The sequence below is a fragment of the Hypoxylon fragiforme genome (assembly GCF_022984875.1).
Source record: "Hypoxylon fragiforme strain CBS 206.31 chromosome Unknown GGS25scaffold_8, whole genome shotgun sequence".
Classification (NCBI taxonomy): domain Eukaryota; kingdom Fungi; phylum Ascomycota; class Sordariomycetes; order Xylariales; family Hypoxylaceae; genus Hypoxylon; species Hypoxylon fragiforme.
Window position 1 is genome coordinate 847,709 of NW_026054763.1, and position 14,349 is coordinate 862,057.

Sequence of the window (14,349 nt, forward strand, 5' to 3'; positions counted from 1 at the left end):
AAAAATTACAAAAATTTCTATTATTAAATAAACTAAATAAATAACGTAATGATATATTTAATATTTATTAAATAAACTTATAAAGCTTTATAAGTAGGTAAGTATGTTGGCAATGATATTTCCTACAGTGGTAGAAAAGTGGAGGAACTGTGGGGCTGAGGTATATCTTGGTCTAAACTTTTGGCCACAACCTTCGTACCTAGTACCTAGTAGTCTACTACCAGGTACCTAGCTAGCCTGCTAGTCTTGGGATGGCGTGGCATGGTGGGACCTAGGTAGAGTTAAGCATCCTTACCTAAAGTGAGGAAGTAAAAGAAATCAGCTAGCAAGGTTAGCGTCAATCAGCTCAACCCCACGGCAGAAAATTCTCAGCCGCGTCGCCGTCTTTTTTCACCTTGTCGTAAAATATTGAAACATTCTTTTTGTTTCATCCATTTACTGTACTCTTATTAAGAACTCCATTCCGACCATGATCACTCGTCCCCACCATAATCTACGGTCGACTCATGGATGCGCTTCTTATCCATAATTCTCTAATATTCTTTCTCATGATGCTCTGAAAAAAAAAGAAAGGAATTCTGACCATTTGATCCTCATACTTGGATATGCCTTTCGTTTTAAGGTGCCCCCTAATGAATAGCATTACCTAGTATTTTCTCACCTCACCAACCTTATTGTCTCGCCGGTCCACTCAACTCGTCAGCGAGGTTCATAAAACTCATTTTGCCTTATTATTCAGTTATTCATTCACTTGCGGTCAGTGTTGTTTCTATCTAGTAATTGAACGGCTTGTATTATCTATCTAATAGGCAGCCGGGAATAACTACCTGCTGGATTACGATATTCTTGCTATTATTATTCGTCCTCATCGTCGTCGTCCTCCTCCTCCCCTTATTCTCATTTTTATTCTTGTGAGGTGTATAATTATTCCTGGAGCCTAAGGTTTTGGATTTGAATTTAAGGGTGCTAGAAAGAGAAAATTAAAAGATAGACGCCTAAGGCTCACGGAGAGGTAAAAAGAGAAAAAAAAGGGAAAAAAATCAATGTGAAGGAAGGTGCGGGAGTTTGAGAAGAGGAAACAATGGCGGGACACAAAATTTCAGGTTACGCTGCGAGCCTCTGGCAGGCACTGTTTGCGTCTTTCATCCAACTCTTATCCCGCGTCTCCCATTATTTCACCACGACAACGGATTCAACTCAGAAGCCTCCGCCACCTCAACAGTCACCCACTTCCACTTCTCCCACCATTAAAAATTTTGACTCACCACAACCTTCTTTATGTACCCCATCTCCCCAAAACCATCCATCTTCACCACAACAACCCCCGCCCAACTCTTTCATAGACCTCGAACAAGGGTTAGACTCTTCATCTAAGGAACTTAATATGGCGCCGTCTAAGAAGCGCGGTGGTCAGAAGAGAGGTGGTCAAAAAGGCAGCGGTCCTAAACCTGTCGACCCTGCTTCTCCTTCGGTCGGCCCGTCATCAAACGGCACTACCTCGAATTCTACCACTAATAACAACTCCCCTGCGCCGCTCCCGGCTTCCCAAATGTCTGGTCCGGCCGGTGTTACTCCTGTTGCGAATCAAGGTGACACTAAAGCCACCATTCGTCAGACTAACAGTCAAAAGCCAGCCGAGTCTCTACAGCCCTCTTGGAGCCGTGGTTCTTTGCCCTCCAAAAAACCTACTGATGATAGAAAGGAGAACGATACTCCTCGCATCGCTGCTCACAGCACATTTCAGAGCCAGTCGCCAGCCCTGAAGCCCCTCGTGGCGGATAATCAGACTCAGGTTCATCACACGGGTACCCGCAGCCAGTCCGCCACCTCGGCATTCACTTCTTCTGGCAAGATGGAGGTTGCCGAGAACTTGATCACCAATGTGCAGGTCAAAGAGCTCAGTACAAGTGTCGACCGTCTTACTCTTGACGACACCAATGCAACCCAACAGCAAGCCCAATCAGAACTTGACCCTCCTGCCGCTGCTATCAAGTCATCGGCCACACCAACGCTTACCGTTGTCCCTCTTCCCTTCAGCAGCGGACCGGTCGAGCCTAAGCCTGACCCACTTACTCAGAATCTACCTGGGTTGATCGAGCCTACTACCGAAGAAGGACGAGCTGAGCGAGAGTACAATCTTAAGTTCATGCGAGAGGCACTCGCTATGGTAAGATCCCTTTGTGCCTTCTTTCCTCTTTCCTCTCCCCCCTTGCCTACCAGCCTCCCCTCTGAGTGAAAATCAACCACTTCTTCCAAGCTTTTATCGCAAATATTTAGCCGATATAACCCACGCGTCGATGCATTGATTCACCTATTCGTTTTATACTTGTTTCCCTTTTTGGCGTTTATATCTGCCTAGCCCACTAACAAAAGAAACAATAGGGTGATCTAGCTCTAAACACCAATGAGACGCCAGTTGGTTGTGTCCTAGTCTATCATGGCAAAATCGTTGCCAAGGGAATGAATGCGACTAATATCACTCGGAACGGTACTCGCCATGCGGAGCTTATGGCCTTGTCCGCTTTGCTCTCCCAACGAGAGCCCGGAGATGTCGAGGAAGTTAACAACCACTTAGCCCTGGATGATGCCAGTTGGGGAGATGTGGACCCAAAAGATGGTCACATCTATCCTTACGGCCAGAAGCTTCATCCCGCCCCTGTGGTTGCTCGCTCTATCTTGTCGGAGTGCGTCCTTTACGTTACGGTTGAACCTTGTGTCATGTGTGCTTCTCTTCTTCGGCAAATGGGCATCAAGAAGGTTTATTTCGGTGCCGTTAACGATAAATTTGGTGGCACTGGAGGCGTTTTCAAGATTCATATGAACTCCAAACCCGTGCCCAAGCCCGTGGATCGTCCTTATCAGAATGGATACGGTCCCCCGGACGTTGATCGCATCGTCAAGGGTAGATCTACCCCCGTTCCCCGCGATGAAGATGATGGTGATGGTGGTAATGTGGAGCGTGGTTACTTCGTTGAGGGTGGATATCTCCGCGACGAAGCAGTCTCACTCCTTCGTCGATTCTACGTCCAGGAGAATGGCCGAGGTAAGTCTATTAGAATCTATGTATGCTGGTACTTTCAACTGACTCTCTCTTTCACAGCCCCACAGCCTCGAAAGAAGGAAGGAAGAGCTGCTCGTCTATTTGCTATGGAGAACCAGGTTAAGAATGGCGCTAGTGGCACTGAGCTTTCGGACGGTTCTATGCAGCCCGATGTTCCCATGAGCCCCGAAACGCCAGTCGATAAAGAAGTGACCATGGAGCCCGAGGTACAAGTTGACGAAGGCAAGAACCCTGCTATTCGTAACGACACTTCATTCTATTGACCAATGGTTCATCACCATCGATCATCAAATTACGCATGACCATAATGATTACGATGCCGACAATGTAATATTACGACGATAGACTTGCATCAGATTCCCACACACGCATTGCATGGATGGCAAAGCCCACCCCGGAGTTACTGGTTCCTGCTTTCTTCATCCACGGAAGGGAAAAAATTACCACAGGATCGATTAGGCAGCATATTATTAGGGGGGCAGGCAGGCAGGGGAGGTTCATAGCTAATAGCTGACCTTGCCCTGGCACGGGTGTTTTCTAAAAGTTGCTCGGCATATGAGGTACTCCTTATTAGATAGCCATCACGGGCTATCTCCCCTAACCGCGAAACTGTATTACTAGTATTACTACAGAGTCACGAGAATGGGCTACTAGGCTCTCGTTGATGCTCAACTAGAGTAAATAAATCGTGTCACTTTTTAAGTTGTGCGTATAATTGAACAAAGCTACTGTAGTAGGGAGAGCCTTAAAGGGTCCCGTTTCGCGACTAACTAGGTGCTAGCTAGGTGCTAACTAGGTACGTAAGACACTAGCTACTTCCTATTCGTAGTACTCAACACTCTTGTCATGAACAGGAGACTTTTAATTCACCTAACGTATCTAGGTAGATAGGTGGGCTAGTAGGTACCTAAGCAGTGAGTTGTTTCGCGGCACTGATACTGGAGGTAAGGAACGCAGGGAAATATCTATCTGGCATGGTTGGCACTCCCCCCCCCCTTTTTTTTTTGATGCGTGAGCTGAGTTGGTGCTATGTAGGTAGCTTGGTATCTTGATAGCTAGGTACCTGGGTGTAGGTAGGCAGGTGTAGGTAGGGAGGGAGTATCGAGTATCGAGTATTGAGTATCGAGTATTTCTTTCACGTGTGGTTGTCTGTCTGTCTGTCTGTGTGTATGTAAGTATGCAAGTATGCATATCTGAGATATTGAAGGACCTTTTAAGAAGCGTAAAGCTGGGTTTCGGTGTCTCTGGTAGCTTTTAGATGTTGTTATGTATTGTATTGTACATAGTTCATCACAGCTAGCTAACCTAGCTAGCTAGCTCTAAGGGGGGAGGGGGGAGGGGGGGGGGGGTCAGTTTGGTTTGGTTTCTACGCAGATGTGGTCTGGTGATTATTGTTTTTTTTATCGTTCTCGGAAAAGAGAGGGAGAGGGAGAGGGAAAAGGGGGTGCGTGCGTGTCTTGTGTGTGTGTGTGTGTATTATGTATGTGTGTGTGGTTCTCGTCATCGGGTCGGGTTCGGATCGGGTTGGGGCTGGCATGGGTTGTTGGATGGGTCGATAAACTGCTTAGGGGGTGGCTTGACGGAAGGTAGGGTGGTTTGAGGTTTTCTTGTGGCTTTTCCTGTGTGTGTATGGTGTATGGTGTATGGTGTATGGTGTGGTTGCTGTTGTTGTTGTTGTTGTTCCTGTTGGGGGGGGTGTTGGGGGGGGGGGGGGTGATGTTTTGGGGTGGTGTACTGGGTCTGATTGCTGGCTTCTCTGGGGTATGGTGGACTTGCTGAGATGTGTAAGTAAGTAGGCATGTATGTAGGTTGGTAGATGGGGTTTCTCTGGTTATGGATAGATGCTTCGATCTCTAGAAAATGGCCATGCTTGCTGGTTATCATCCCCAGACTATCTCGTACGTCTTGTTAAAAGGGGGAGGCGCATTTCGGGCACGTATCACTGGGAAAATGTATGTGTATAGATAGATGAGCGAAGCGAGATAGGTATATAGCAATATCTTCTTGTTAGTGGTTCTCGCCTTCTTCATCATAGGTCGACAACGGCCAATGCTTTGGATTGGTGCTGTGTCGTGTATGGAGTGGGTATGGGACGTCCACTTTCCTATAAACCATGTCGGATCATGCTATCTACTAGGATAAGGACCCTTAATTGAAAGGGTGCTGGTGATGGTCTGGAGATGTCTCTGCGAGATCGCGTTACATTACTTACATGCGAAAGACCATGGAGGTTTGGTCATGTCGTGCTGATATTTAAGGCGTAGTCTAGGTTGCTATCGGCGCGGACGTATGCTATATTAGGACATAGAGCCTGGGAGTTTGGGTGTCTTCATCATTTGGATGCCCAGTAGATAGTCACTCTTGAAATAAGTCTTCATTCAAGCATTGTTGGTTGTATGTTGGTCGGTTGGGTGGGATATCCGATGCTTTAGCGAGGGGTAACCTTCCTTCATGGTCTCTAGGGGTTATATAACATATAGAGCTATCTTGAGTTTGGTACTCATCGCCAGCAATGTCTGAAGAATGGATGAAGCATGGCGGCATATTTGGTGATATCATGACTGTGCTCATTTGAACCCCCAAGACGAGTTCGTACATACATCGTGTTATAGCGGGCCTCGACCGTGACTGTGTCGCTGCATCAACTTTAAGGCCTATTAACCTAACTCCATTCTAACTATATCGATTGCATCGTTATAATTCAATGCTAAGTGGAACTCTGGGCGTCTTCTGCGATGTTATGGTATGTGAAGGTCAGTAAAAGTTCAAGACCTCTTTTCTTTCTGTCGTAGATCATTGGGCTTCACGGGGTAGGACTCCTATTTAGACGCGATTAAAAGATACAATGGTTCCCAAATAATAAGAACTGATTTTAATAATATTTTCTCATATCCATCCTATAGTATGCGATATCAAACGAAGACTAGGTAACTAGGTAGTAGGAGCCCTGAAAGATGAGGGCAGATATGGTAGGTACACCAGAGGGTGACGATATCTAGCCAGTGTCAATTTCAGCAGGTGGTCCAAATAGCAATTGGAAGTTTAATGCTTAACGTTTAATACATAACATTGGTATACGTTGAGATTCAATCCGAATCCTTATCTAGGCGACCAATTCCCAGTATCGTGATGTCTCAACAGCGTAGTGCCATCTTTTGTGGTTCAGGAGGCCGGTGTCGGTTCGGAAAATTCATGAAGCTGTAGGCAATCCGATTTCCCACCTAGATATACTTATTTCCATCCGAATTCACAGAAACTTCAGTTAAACAGAGCCATTAAACATATGCGACACTTCAACTCTAATCATTTCGATCGCAAACCCTACCAATATCTGCCAGGTACCTACTCACTAGGGAGGCAAGTATACGAAGGCCATGATCCCCTTGAAGTGTTCTTGCTCCGCATTTCTAGCCAGGAGTCCTCTGTTGATGGACTCGGTTTTCTTATCAAACTTATCAAAAAGCTTCCAGGTCTATCATTGTGGCAGAACTCGCATTGTCATGATAGGTGAACACGCCCTCACTGTCAACTTCGGTGTCACGATAACAAGAAATGCTACCTATGGGTGTCTCCAATCACTCACACGCACGCCCCTAGCAGACGAACTCATGACTCTCGCGCCACCAAAAACCAAGGATCTACTTTCCCATAACCAGAGGACGCATTCCCGCAAAATTACCACGACGAGTCCATCTAGAAGATCGTTCAAGACAATCAATTCATTCGCCTACCCCGCTATCTATGGGATTATCGATCTGGTTCTCAGCTGACGCACATGCAATGGGCCCATACGCAACCAGACTTCATGCCCTCGATATCTGTAGAGTCGCTCAAATCAAGGCCAGCAACAAAGAACACATACCTGCCGAGTGATTAATTACTTTAAGTGTATACCAAGTTTGGTCTATCTGAAAGGCCTTTTCAATCCCCTGTTGCAGCAATGTCCAGTGTCATCCCATTAACCTCGATATGTTTTTCCTACAGGTACCCGATCTCTAGAGAAATAAAGAGGTAGACCAATCTACTAGCCAATTCACCGACCTAATTCACCTCGTCGTATAATATTGACGCTATTTCCATCCCGAATTGCGATACAGGATTCAAAAGAAGCACATCGACCGTCTTGATATGGGGCATTCCATATGCAGAGCTGAGTTAGGAGGATCGTAATAATGATAATCAATTCCGGCATATCTAAACGGACTAGATTTAGGAATGATGTTCTCGATTGGTAGCACGTAGATCTAGCGGTCATAGAGACAGGATCGTCCCCATGGACCAAGGATGTCGAGCTATATATGTATGTGAATGCACCTAGGACTCCATCTACCAAGATCTCATAACACTGCTAGGTATATAACACACCGAGTAACGGACATCGTTCTTTTCTATTATTCGCGATGGCACTAAATGAAAATCGTAGACAAGAGAGTTAGGTGGTTGTTACCCCTAATGGCGGCCTTGTTGAGGTCACGTCGGAGGAGCGGCATCATTAGACACAGTCCGGGATCTACGCCCTCAACTAACTAAATCAGCGCAAGGGGTCTCCCTAGTATGACACTCGACCAATACTCGCCATAATCATAATATTTCACCAGCATCAACGTAAATTATGAAAGTTCCGTTTGTGATAGTTGTCTCGGAGCATTGATGGAATCTTCAACCGATCGAGGCGAAGCACCGCTTTCGAGTGACATGTCCGCACCTTATCGAAAGCCATTGCCCATTATCTCGACACCTTAACCTCTCCGCCTCGAGATTGTCTAAGACGATGGTGGACCAGATGCTACTAGTATAACCCCAAAACCATCGAAGCACTTGATATTTCTCGCGATGTAGAGATAAGATGGTTTCTGCGATTGTTCGACCTGGCCCTTTAAGCCAGTCTCGTCGACTAACGTGTCGTGAAAGTGTCGTGAAAATGACTGAAGGGGCTGTGATCATGAAGTGAGATGTCTAGACCCCCCGCCTGGAGGCGACTCGTATATACAATTACCCCTGATCTATATAAATGACAAGAGTCGGAGGACTGGCCGTCCCCGGTTCGAGGATTGAAGATACCTAGTGGCAATAGGAAGGCAGGTAGTGATGTTTGTTGGTTAGTTGGTTGGCTTTCTCGGTAGAGGAGAAGGGGGAGGGGTCATTCCAAATTGAGTTTCTGGTTGGTGTTGATAGCTAGGATGTCGTGGCCAACTAGTTTCAAGGCCAAAAGAGCGAGAGGAGGACGGGGAGTAGTCGGGTATTTAAGTATTTAGTCAGTCAGCCGCAGCAGCACAAGTCGAGATGGCATAATGAAGTCACAGGGGGGGATTAAAATCAAAAAAGAGGCCAACGGAGGTGTCGGACTATGTAATCCGAAAAAGCTGACTGGTCACCCTGATCACTGGTGACTGATCTGGTCTGTATGTTTCTATGTATGTTTGAATGTACATTTGTTTAGTATATGTATGTATATTTTAGGATTTAGGATTGGTGTAGTTGCGCAAGGCAAATAATAAATACCAATACTTACTGTTAGGCTATCCTGTTCTATCCTAACCATTCATCCCCGTTCATCTCCATTCATTCCATTCTATCTACTTTTACCTGGTCGTCTCTATCAGCTCCCTATCTGCTCTACCCTTTTTTTTTTTTTTACCTTACCATAATACTCCATACCTTAACGACCTTTACCTTACCTTACTTTCTTTAACTTAACCACCCACCCCAGCCCAGCCTTCTCGATAAAATAACATTTATTGAACGTGTAATTAGATCGGTGGCACGCTCCTCTCCGCGACTTTTCCCAAAAAAAAATAAACTGACCCATTCCCTTCTCTTTTTACTGTGCACCAGATCTTAAATTTCAATCATCTTTCTTTCTTCCTTCAACCCATCTCGTCTTCCCGTCTCCCCCCTCCTCTCTCCTCGACTTCCAACATTCAACTTTCAACATTCAACTTTCTACCACATCTGCAATCTTGATTGCAAGTACGGCAACTTCTGCAATTACTGCAACTTCCCAAAAATATTACCTGGATATCTGAAGTTATCACCCGCATCGCTATTCTAATAGTAGTCGGCTCGGGAAAACATCATACTTCCATATCCACCCATCAGAAAATACTGGGGTACGTAGGTCGAACAAATACATACCACAACACAACAAACCATACTTGGTACCTTACTTCCTTACCATTATCCTGATACCCGCTACCGACTACCACGACCAGGAAGAACAGAGTTACCTCAGGCACCAGTTATTACTACTAGACCTTGGCCTAGTCAGACCCCTCCCTCTGCTTAATTCTTTTATTCCTTCCCACAACCTTACTTTACCAACCTTCACACACAACTTACAACATTCAACCAACTTTTCGTTTCTTGTTCCACACTCAACCACAGACAACTGTGAATGCAATCGGGATCAATATTGAACGACTACTGATGAACACGAGCTATTATTGCGAGAATAGTAAGTACATTTTTATATCCTACAACCATCATCATCATCATCTTCTTCTTCTTCTTCTTGTTCTTCTTCTTCAACATCATCATTCTCTCCCTCCTCTCCCTCTCCCTCTCCCTATTTTTATATTTCCTTCTGAGCTTGGTATTCCTATCCTATCCTATCCTAGCCCATCCCGTCCTGTTCATTGCCCATCATCATCTTGATCTTGATCTGTCTTTCTATCAACCCATCTATCCCTTCTCGGGGAACATGATCCTGTCTGCTCTATTGAGCTGTGTTTCCTTATTTACCCCCCATTGCATGATCACTACACCATACTGTAACTGCACTGCACTGAACTGCATCGTCGTCCTACATTCTACATTCTTAGTTACTTAGGAAGATATTGTTGCAGTACAGTCACCTACCTAGTACCAATCTACATGTGTGGATAGTGGTACTGGGTATAGTAGTACGGAGGTACCTTGTTCTTGTTGTTCCCCCTTGATCGTTCGTTCCTACTCCAAGCTCCTCCACAAGCACCAAGCACCAAGCACCAAGCACCCAAGCAGAGACGGTATTAAAGTACCCCTACAAGTTCCGGTCACGTTTGTAGGACATACATGTACATACAGTACATAGTGTGGTCCACGAAACGAGCTTAGCTAGCTAGCTATTGGTTGATTGAACTCTCTCTCTTTTTTGAATTTGCATTTTTAAACTTTGAGCTATTCTATTTTCACTCCCCTTCATGTTTCTAAGCTCTCAACTAAACTTCTTACGTCCCCCAACTTTTTACATGAGTACGTACTAACTCCAATTGTTTAACTTCAGGTTACATAATTTCCTTCTCTTACCCCCCCAATCATCCATTCATCTAACCTACATTATCTCTACTACATACACCCTTCTCTCATCCCGCCTATTACATAACCTCCATAACTACATATTACCTTATTATTGTCACCACTCTTTACTTTAAACTCCTCTCTTACATTTACATATTCAACGCGTCGTGTCTATTTTCAACCACTATATTGGATTGAACTGCCACAACGTTGTTGTACCTCACTAGACATGGACTTACCTGCAACCATGTCTTCCCCTCGTGCGTTTTCTTCCGAGTCCAGTGTCGGCGCTGCTGCCGACACTTTCTCTCCTGTCGCGTCTTCCACATCGACCCCCCCTACTACTACTGCCGACACGATGAGTCTGGCTTCCGAGAACTCCAAGCATGAGAATGCCGCGGCCATTGGCCCTATTGACGATACTATTGACGCACTGGACGTTGACGCGTCTTCTGTTATTGCCGACTCCATTGTCGCGTCTGCCCCCACAACCCTCCCAACCCTCCCAACTCTCCCAAACGCTTCCCAACTTCCCTCTCCCAACGCCCTCGATGCCACGCCTAGCATCTCTAGCGGACGTTCGCGCCGACAACGACTCAGCGCACCTATCTACAATATTGCGAAGTTAGCTGGCACTGCGATTCACGGAAAGCGAAGAGCCAAGGGCGACGATGTTGCGGACCGAAAGCGACGCGCCACAACCGGTGGTGACGCGCGAATTGAGTCTGAGGATGAAGAGGAGAGCAACCCGCTCTCGATTACACAGAGTGCAGGGCCAATTGCCACGAAAAACTCCAAGTCATTTAAGGAGACGGATGGAGAGCTCGTGAGACGCATCCGAACGCGTTCCTCGGCCGTGGAGCCCGACTCACTGGCGCAGAAGCTATCTACCTTGGGCAAGAAGGGACGAACAACATTTGAGAAGGGCCTAACCAAGATGTCACGTGAATTGCGACGATTGCAGGACACCGATGAATTTGCATTCATTGATAAGAAGCCTGTTATTGTGTCGACCTGGGCCAACGGAAAGCCCGTCTTACCTGACAACGAACGCACCAACAACACCGCAGGCGCTACCACCACATCCAACTCCAGTCGTCACTCCAACCAGAATGCTACCCCCAGCCGTGGTAGCCTGAAGCGCAGCCGCTCCAATCCCCAATCGGAGTCATCTCGAAAGAAGGCTAAAGGTACAGCCGAGGCTCGTGACGAGGAGGATGAGTCGGAGGACGATATTATCGAGGAACAGGCACCACCTCCCCCCCCACGAGTTACGAAGAAGTACCTCGATCGCGGCCTCTACGCAGGCCAAGAGACCCCTGCCGATGTCTACCAAGGTCTCACTGCGGCAGAGAAGAAGAAGTTGGCAGAGTTACCCGAGTTGATGCCTAGCGGTAGGCCCAATACGACGATGCCGCTGCCCATGTTTAATGGCATGCGCACCTTGATTGAGGGCCGAGACTTCAAGCTGCCCTGGGATGTCTGCAACCCTCTCCCCCCCGGCCAGCCCAAGCCGGACTTCAAGAAGCTTACCAAGAGTAAGTTAATTGTCTTTAATTTATCTAGCTATGTTATCCTTTGGTGGGGCCCTTTTAGCTAATATGTCTCTCAGATCGATTTATTGGTGATGCGGCCGCCTACTGGAAGAAGACTCCACACTTCAAGGACTATCAATCCAAGTGTGTGTGCGCCCCAGAGGACGGATGCGGTGAGAGCTGCCAGAACCGCATCATGCTCTACGAATGCGACGACAACAATTGCAATGTTGGCCCGCAGCTTTGCCAGAACCGTGCCTTTGCGAGACTACAAGAGCGCACGAAGTTAGGAGGCAAGTATCGTGTTGGAGTCGAGGTCCTCAAGACGGAGGATCGAGGTTATGGCATTCGAGCAAACCGACCTTTCGAAGCCAACCAGATTATCATGGAATACATCGGCGAGATTATCACCGAAGAAGAGTGCGATCGCCGCATGAATGAGAAATATCAGAATGCTGAGGTAAGCTAAATAGGAGGGGTTCTGCCTGTGCCTGATTTGGTTGCTAACAAGCATAGTGCTACTATCTCATGTCCTTCGACCAAAACATGATCATCGACGCCACGACCGGTAGTATCGCTCGTTTCGTCAATCACTCATGCTCGCCGAACTGTCGAATGATTAAATGGATCGTTTCCGGTCAGCCACGCATGGCCCTCTTCGCGGGAGACCGCGATATCATGACGGGCGAAGAACTGACATACGACTACAACTTTGACCCATTCTCGGCTAAGAACGTTCAGAAGTGTCTTTGTGGTAGTGCGAACTGTCGTGGCGTCCTAGGACCAAAACCAAAGGAGGTGAAGCAACCGAAGCAGCCGAAGGATGATGCAGCCGCAGCTGGAAAAAAGGGCGCTAGCAAGCGCAAGAGAAATTCGGGAGAAGCCGACGAAGATGACGAGGAAGTAGCCTCGTCCAAGAAGCGCAAGATAATTGCGCCAACGGGAACCAAGGCTAAGCAGGGCAAAACCCTAACTAAGGCCAGCATCGGAGCCATCAAGGGCGCCGTCGCCAGTATCAAGAGTACTGCGTCGACGATCTCGGTGAACACCAAGGCCATCCTTGGTTCCAAGTCCTCGGGCCGCAAGACAGCGGCTATCCAGAAGTCTAAGACTGTGGTTAGAACCTATAGTAAGACTAAGGTATCCAAGCGACCGCTGACGACTCTGCGAACCACCCCTCGACAAGCTACCGCCCGCGCTTCGGGTTCTGCGACGATCGTCGCGGCAAGCTCGGAGAAGGCGTAACCGAACGCAACGAGCTTACGATGAACAGAAATCCGGGAACCGATACCCTAATCTCATCACCTGGAATCTCTCACTGCCGTTTCTAACCCTATAACCTTTAATATTACGACATCGAAACCCCCATCTTCCTCCCCATTTTCAACACACCCTCTTCGGGCTTGACGTTAAGCATATCCTCGCCAAGTCGTCATATGAACGATGTTTTATTCAACAATGATCACACCGGTAGAAAAGGGAACGCAGGGCCTTAGGTGAAATATAATGGAATAATGAGGACTTCATCATGGTGTATATTACTACTAAACCATCATGGCATTAATACGGCGTATGGCGTTGAAGAGGAGTGGCTTGATTTCTGCATGGATGGCAGGCTTTGCTATGGACCTGTACACAAGGGCATGTGTACCAAAGGGGTGGTTCAAGTTCAATACTTTTGTTTTTAGTTTCCCCGGCGTTTAAGGGGGGCCGGGTATCAGCAGACCTTGGCTGAAGATAACTTCCAATTGACACTATTCGTGTTCATATGTTTTTGCACTTTTGCTCATTAGGTACCTCCCTACTCTGTAATCAACTTCGTAGACTGAAGTGACATCGTCCTGGAATTTAATCAAACTTTATGGTCAACATCATCAAGCCTTTAAAACGGAAAATCCCTGACAAGATGGTATTTCTCGTAACAATTTAATCATAATGAAGCATAAAGAAGTGGCAAAATAAAAGAGTAGAATATCGTTAATTTCTATATAGGTATCTAAGTAGATAACGAGGTGCACGTGGGGTGGATAGGAGTTACATAGGACACGATGCTTTGTCAGCATATAGGTTAGGAATCTTAGGATAGTATGACGGGCTGCCTCCGCACCAGCTACCTATATAGTGCCTATTATTGAGATATATGGATGTCGGAAACTATTAGATCCATTTTGAACAAGTAATAACGGGTCAGTTGACGAACAAGACTGCGTAGTATAGTGCGTAAAGGATGGAGTTGTCAGCGATGATGCCGCGCGTTCTGATATGTATAGGTATACCAGCGCGGCCAACGGAACAGGGTGTCGATGACTATGTAATGTAGATCGTTGGGCCACGGACAACGAAGAGAAGAAGAGAAATAAGGGGAAATTTTGAGAATAAGGAAAAGAAAATTTAGCAACAGGTGATGCATCCATCATGTGGGAATGGAGAGAGGTTTGTGGTCGCGGAAGTAGGCGATAGGGGGGTAGAGAGGAG

The 14,349-nt window shown here is 46.7% G+C and overlaps 2 protein-coding genes across 2 annotated transcripts; both read left to right on the plus strand.

Annotated features, from left to right (window-relative positions):
• The first annotated feature begins 360 nt into the window (after positions 1 to 360).
• On the plus strand, positions 361 to 3,763 carry GGS25DRAFT_502762 (cytidine deaminase-like protein). The gene is made up of 3 exons (XM_049262036.1): positions 361 to 2,167; positions 2,383 to 3,043; positions 3,101 to 3,763. The coding sequence occupies exons 1-3, from the start codon at positions 1,082 to 1,084 to the stop codon at positions 3,322 to 3,324; spliced, it is 1,971 nt and encodes a 656-aa protein (XP_049113746.1). The 5' UTR covers positions 361 to 1,081; the 3' UTR covers positions 3,325 to 3,763.
• A 6,379-nt stretch (positions 3,764 to 10,142) lies between these two features.
• GGS25DRAFT_406540 (SET domain-containing protein) lies at positions 10,143 to 13,254 on the plus strand. Its single transcript, XM_049258464.1, has 3 exons — positions 10,143 to 11,877; positions 11,952 to 12,334; positions 12,391 to 13,254. Exons 1-3 carry the CDS (start codon positions 10,569 to 10,571, stop codon positions 13,117 to 13,119), a joined length of 2,421 nt encoding a protein of 806 aa, XP_049113747.1. The 5' UTR covers positions 10,143 to 10,568; the 3' UTR covers positions 13,120 to 13,254.
• Positions 13,255 to 14,349: the final 1,095 nt, after the last annotated feature.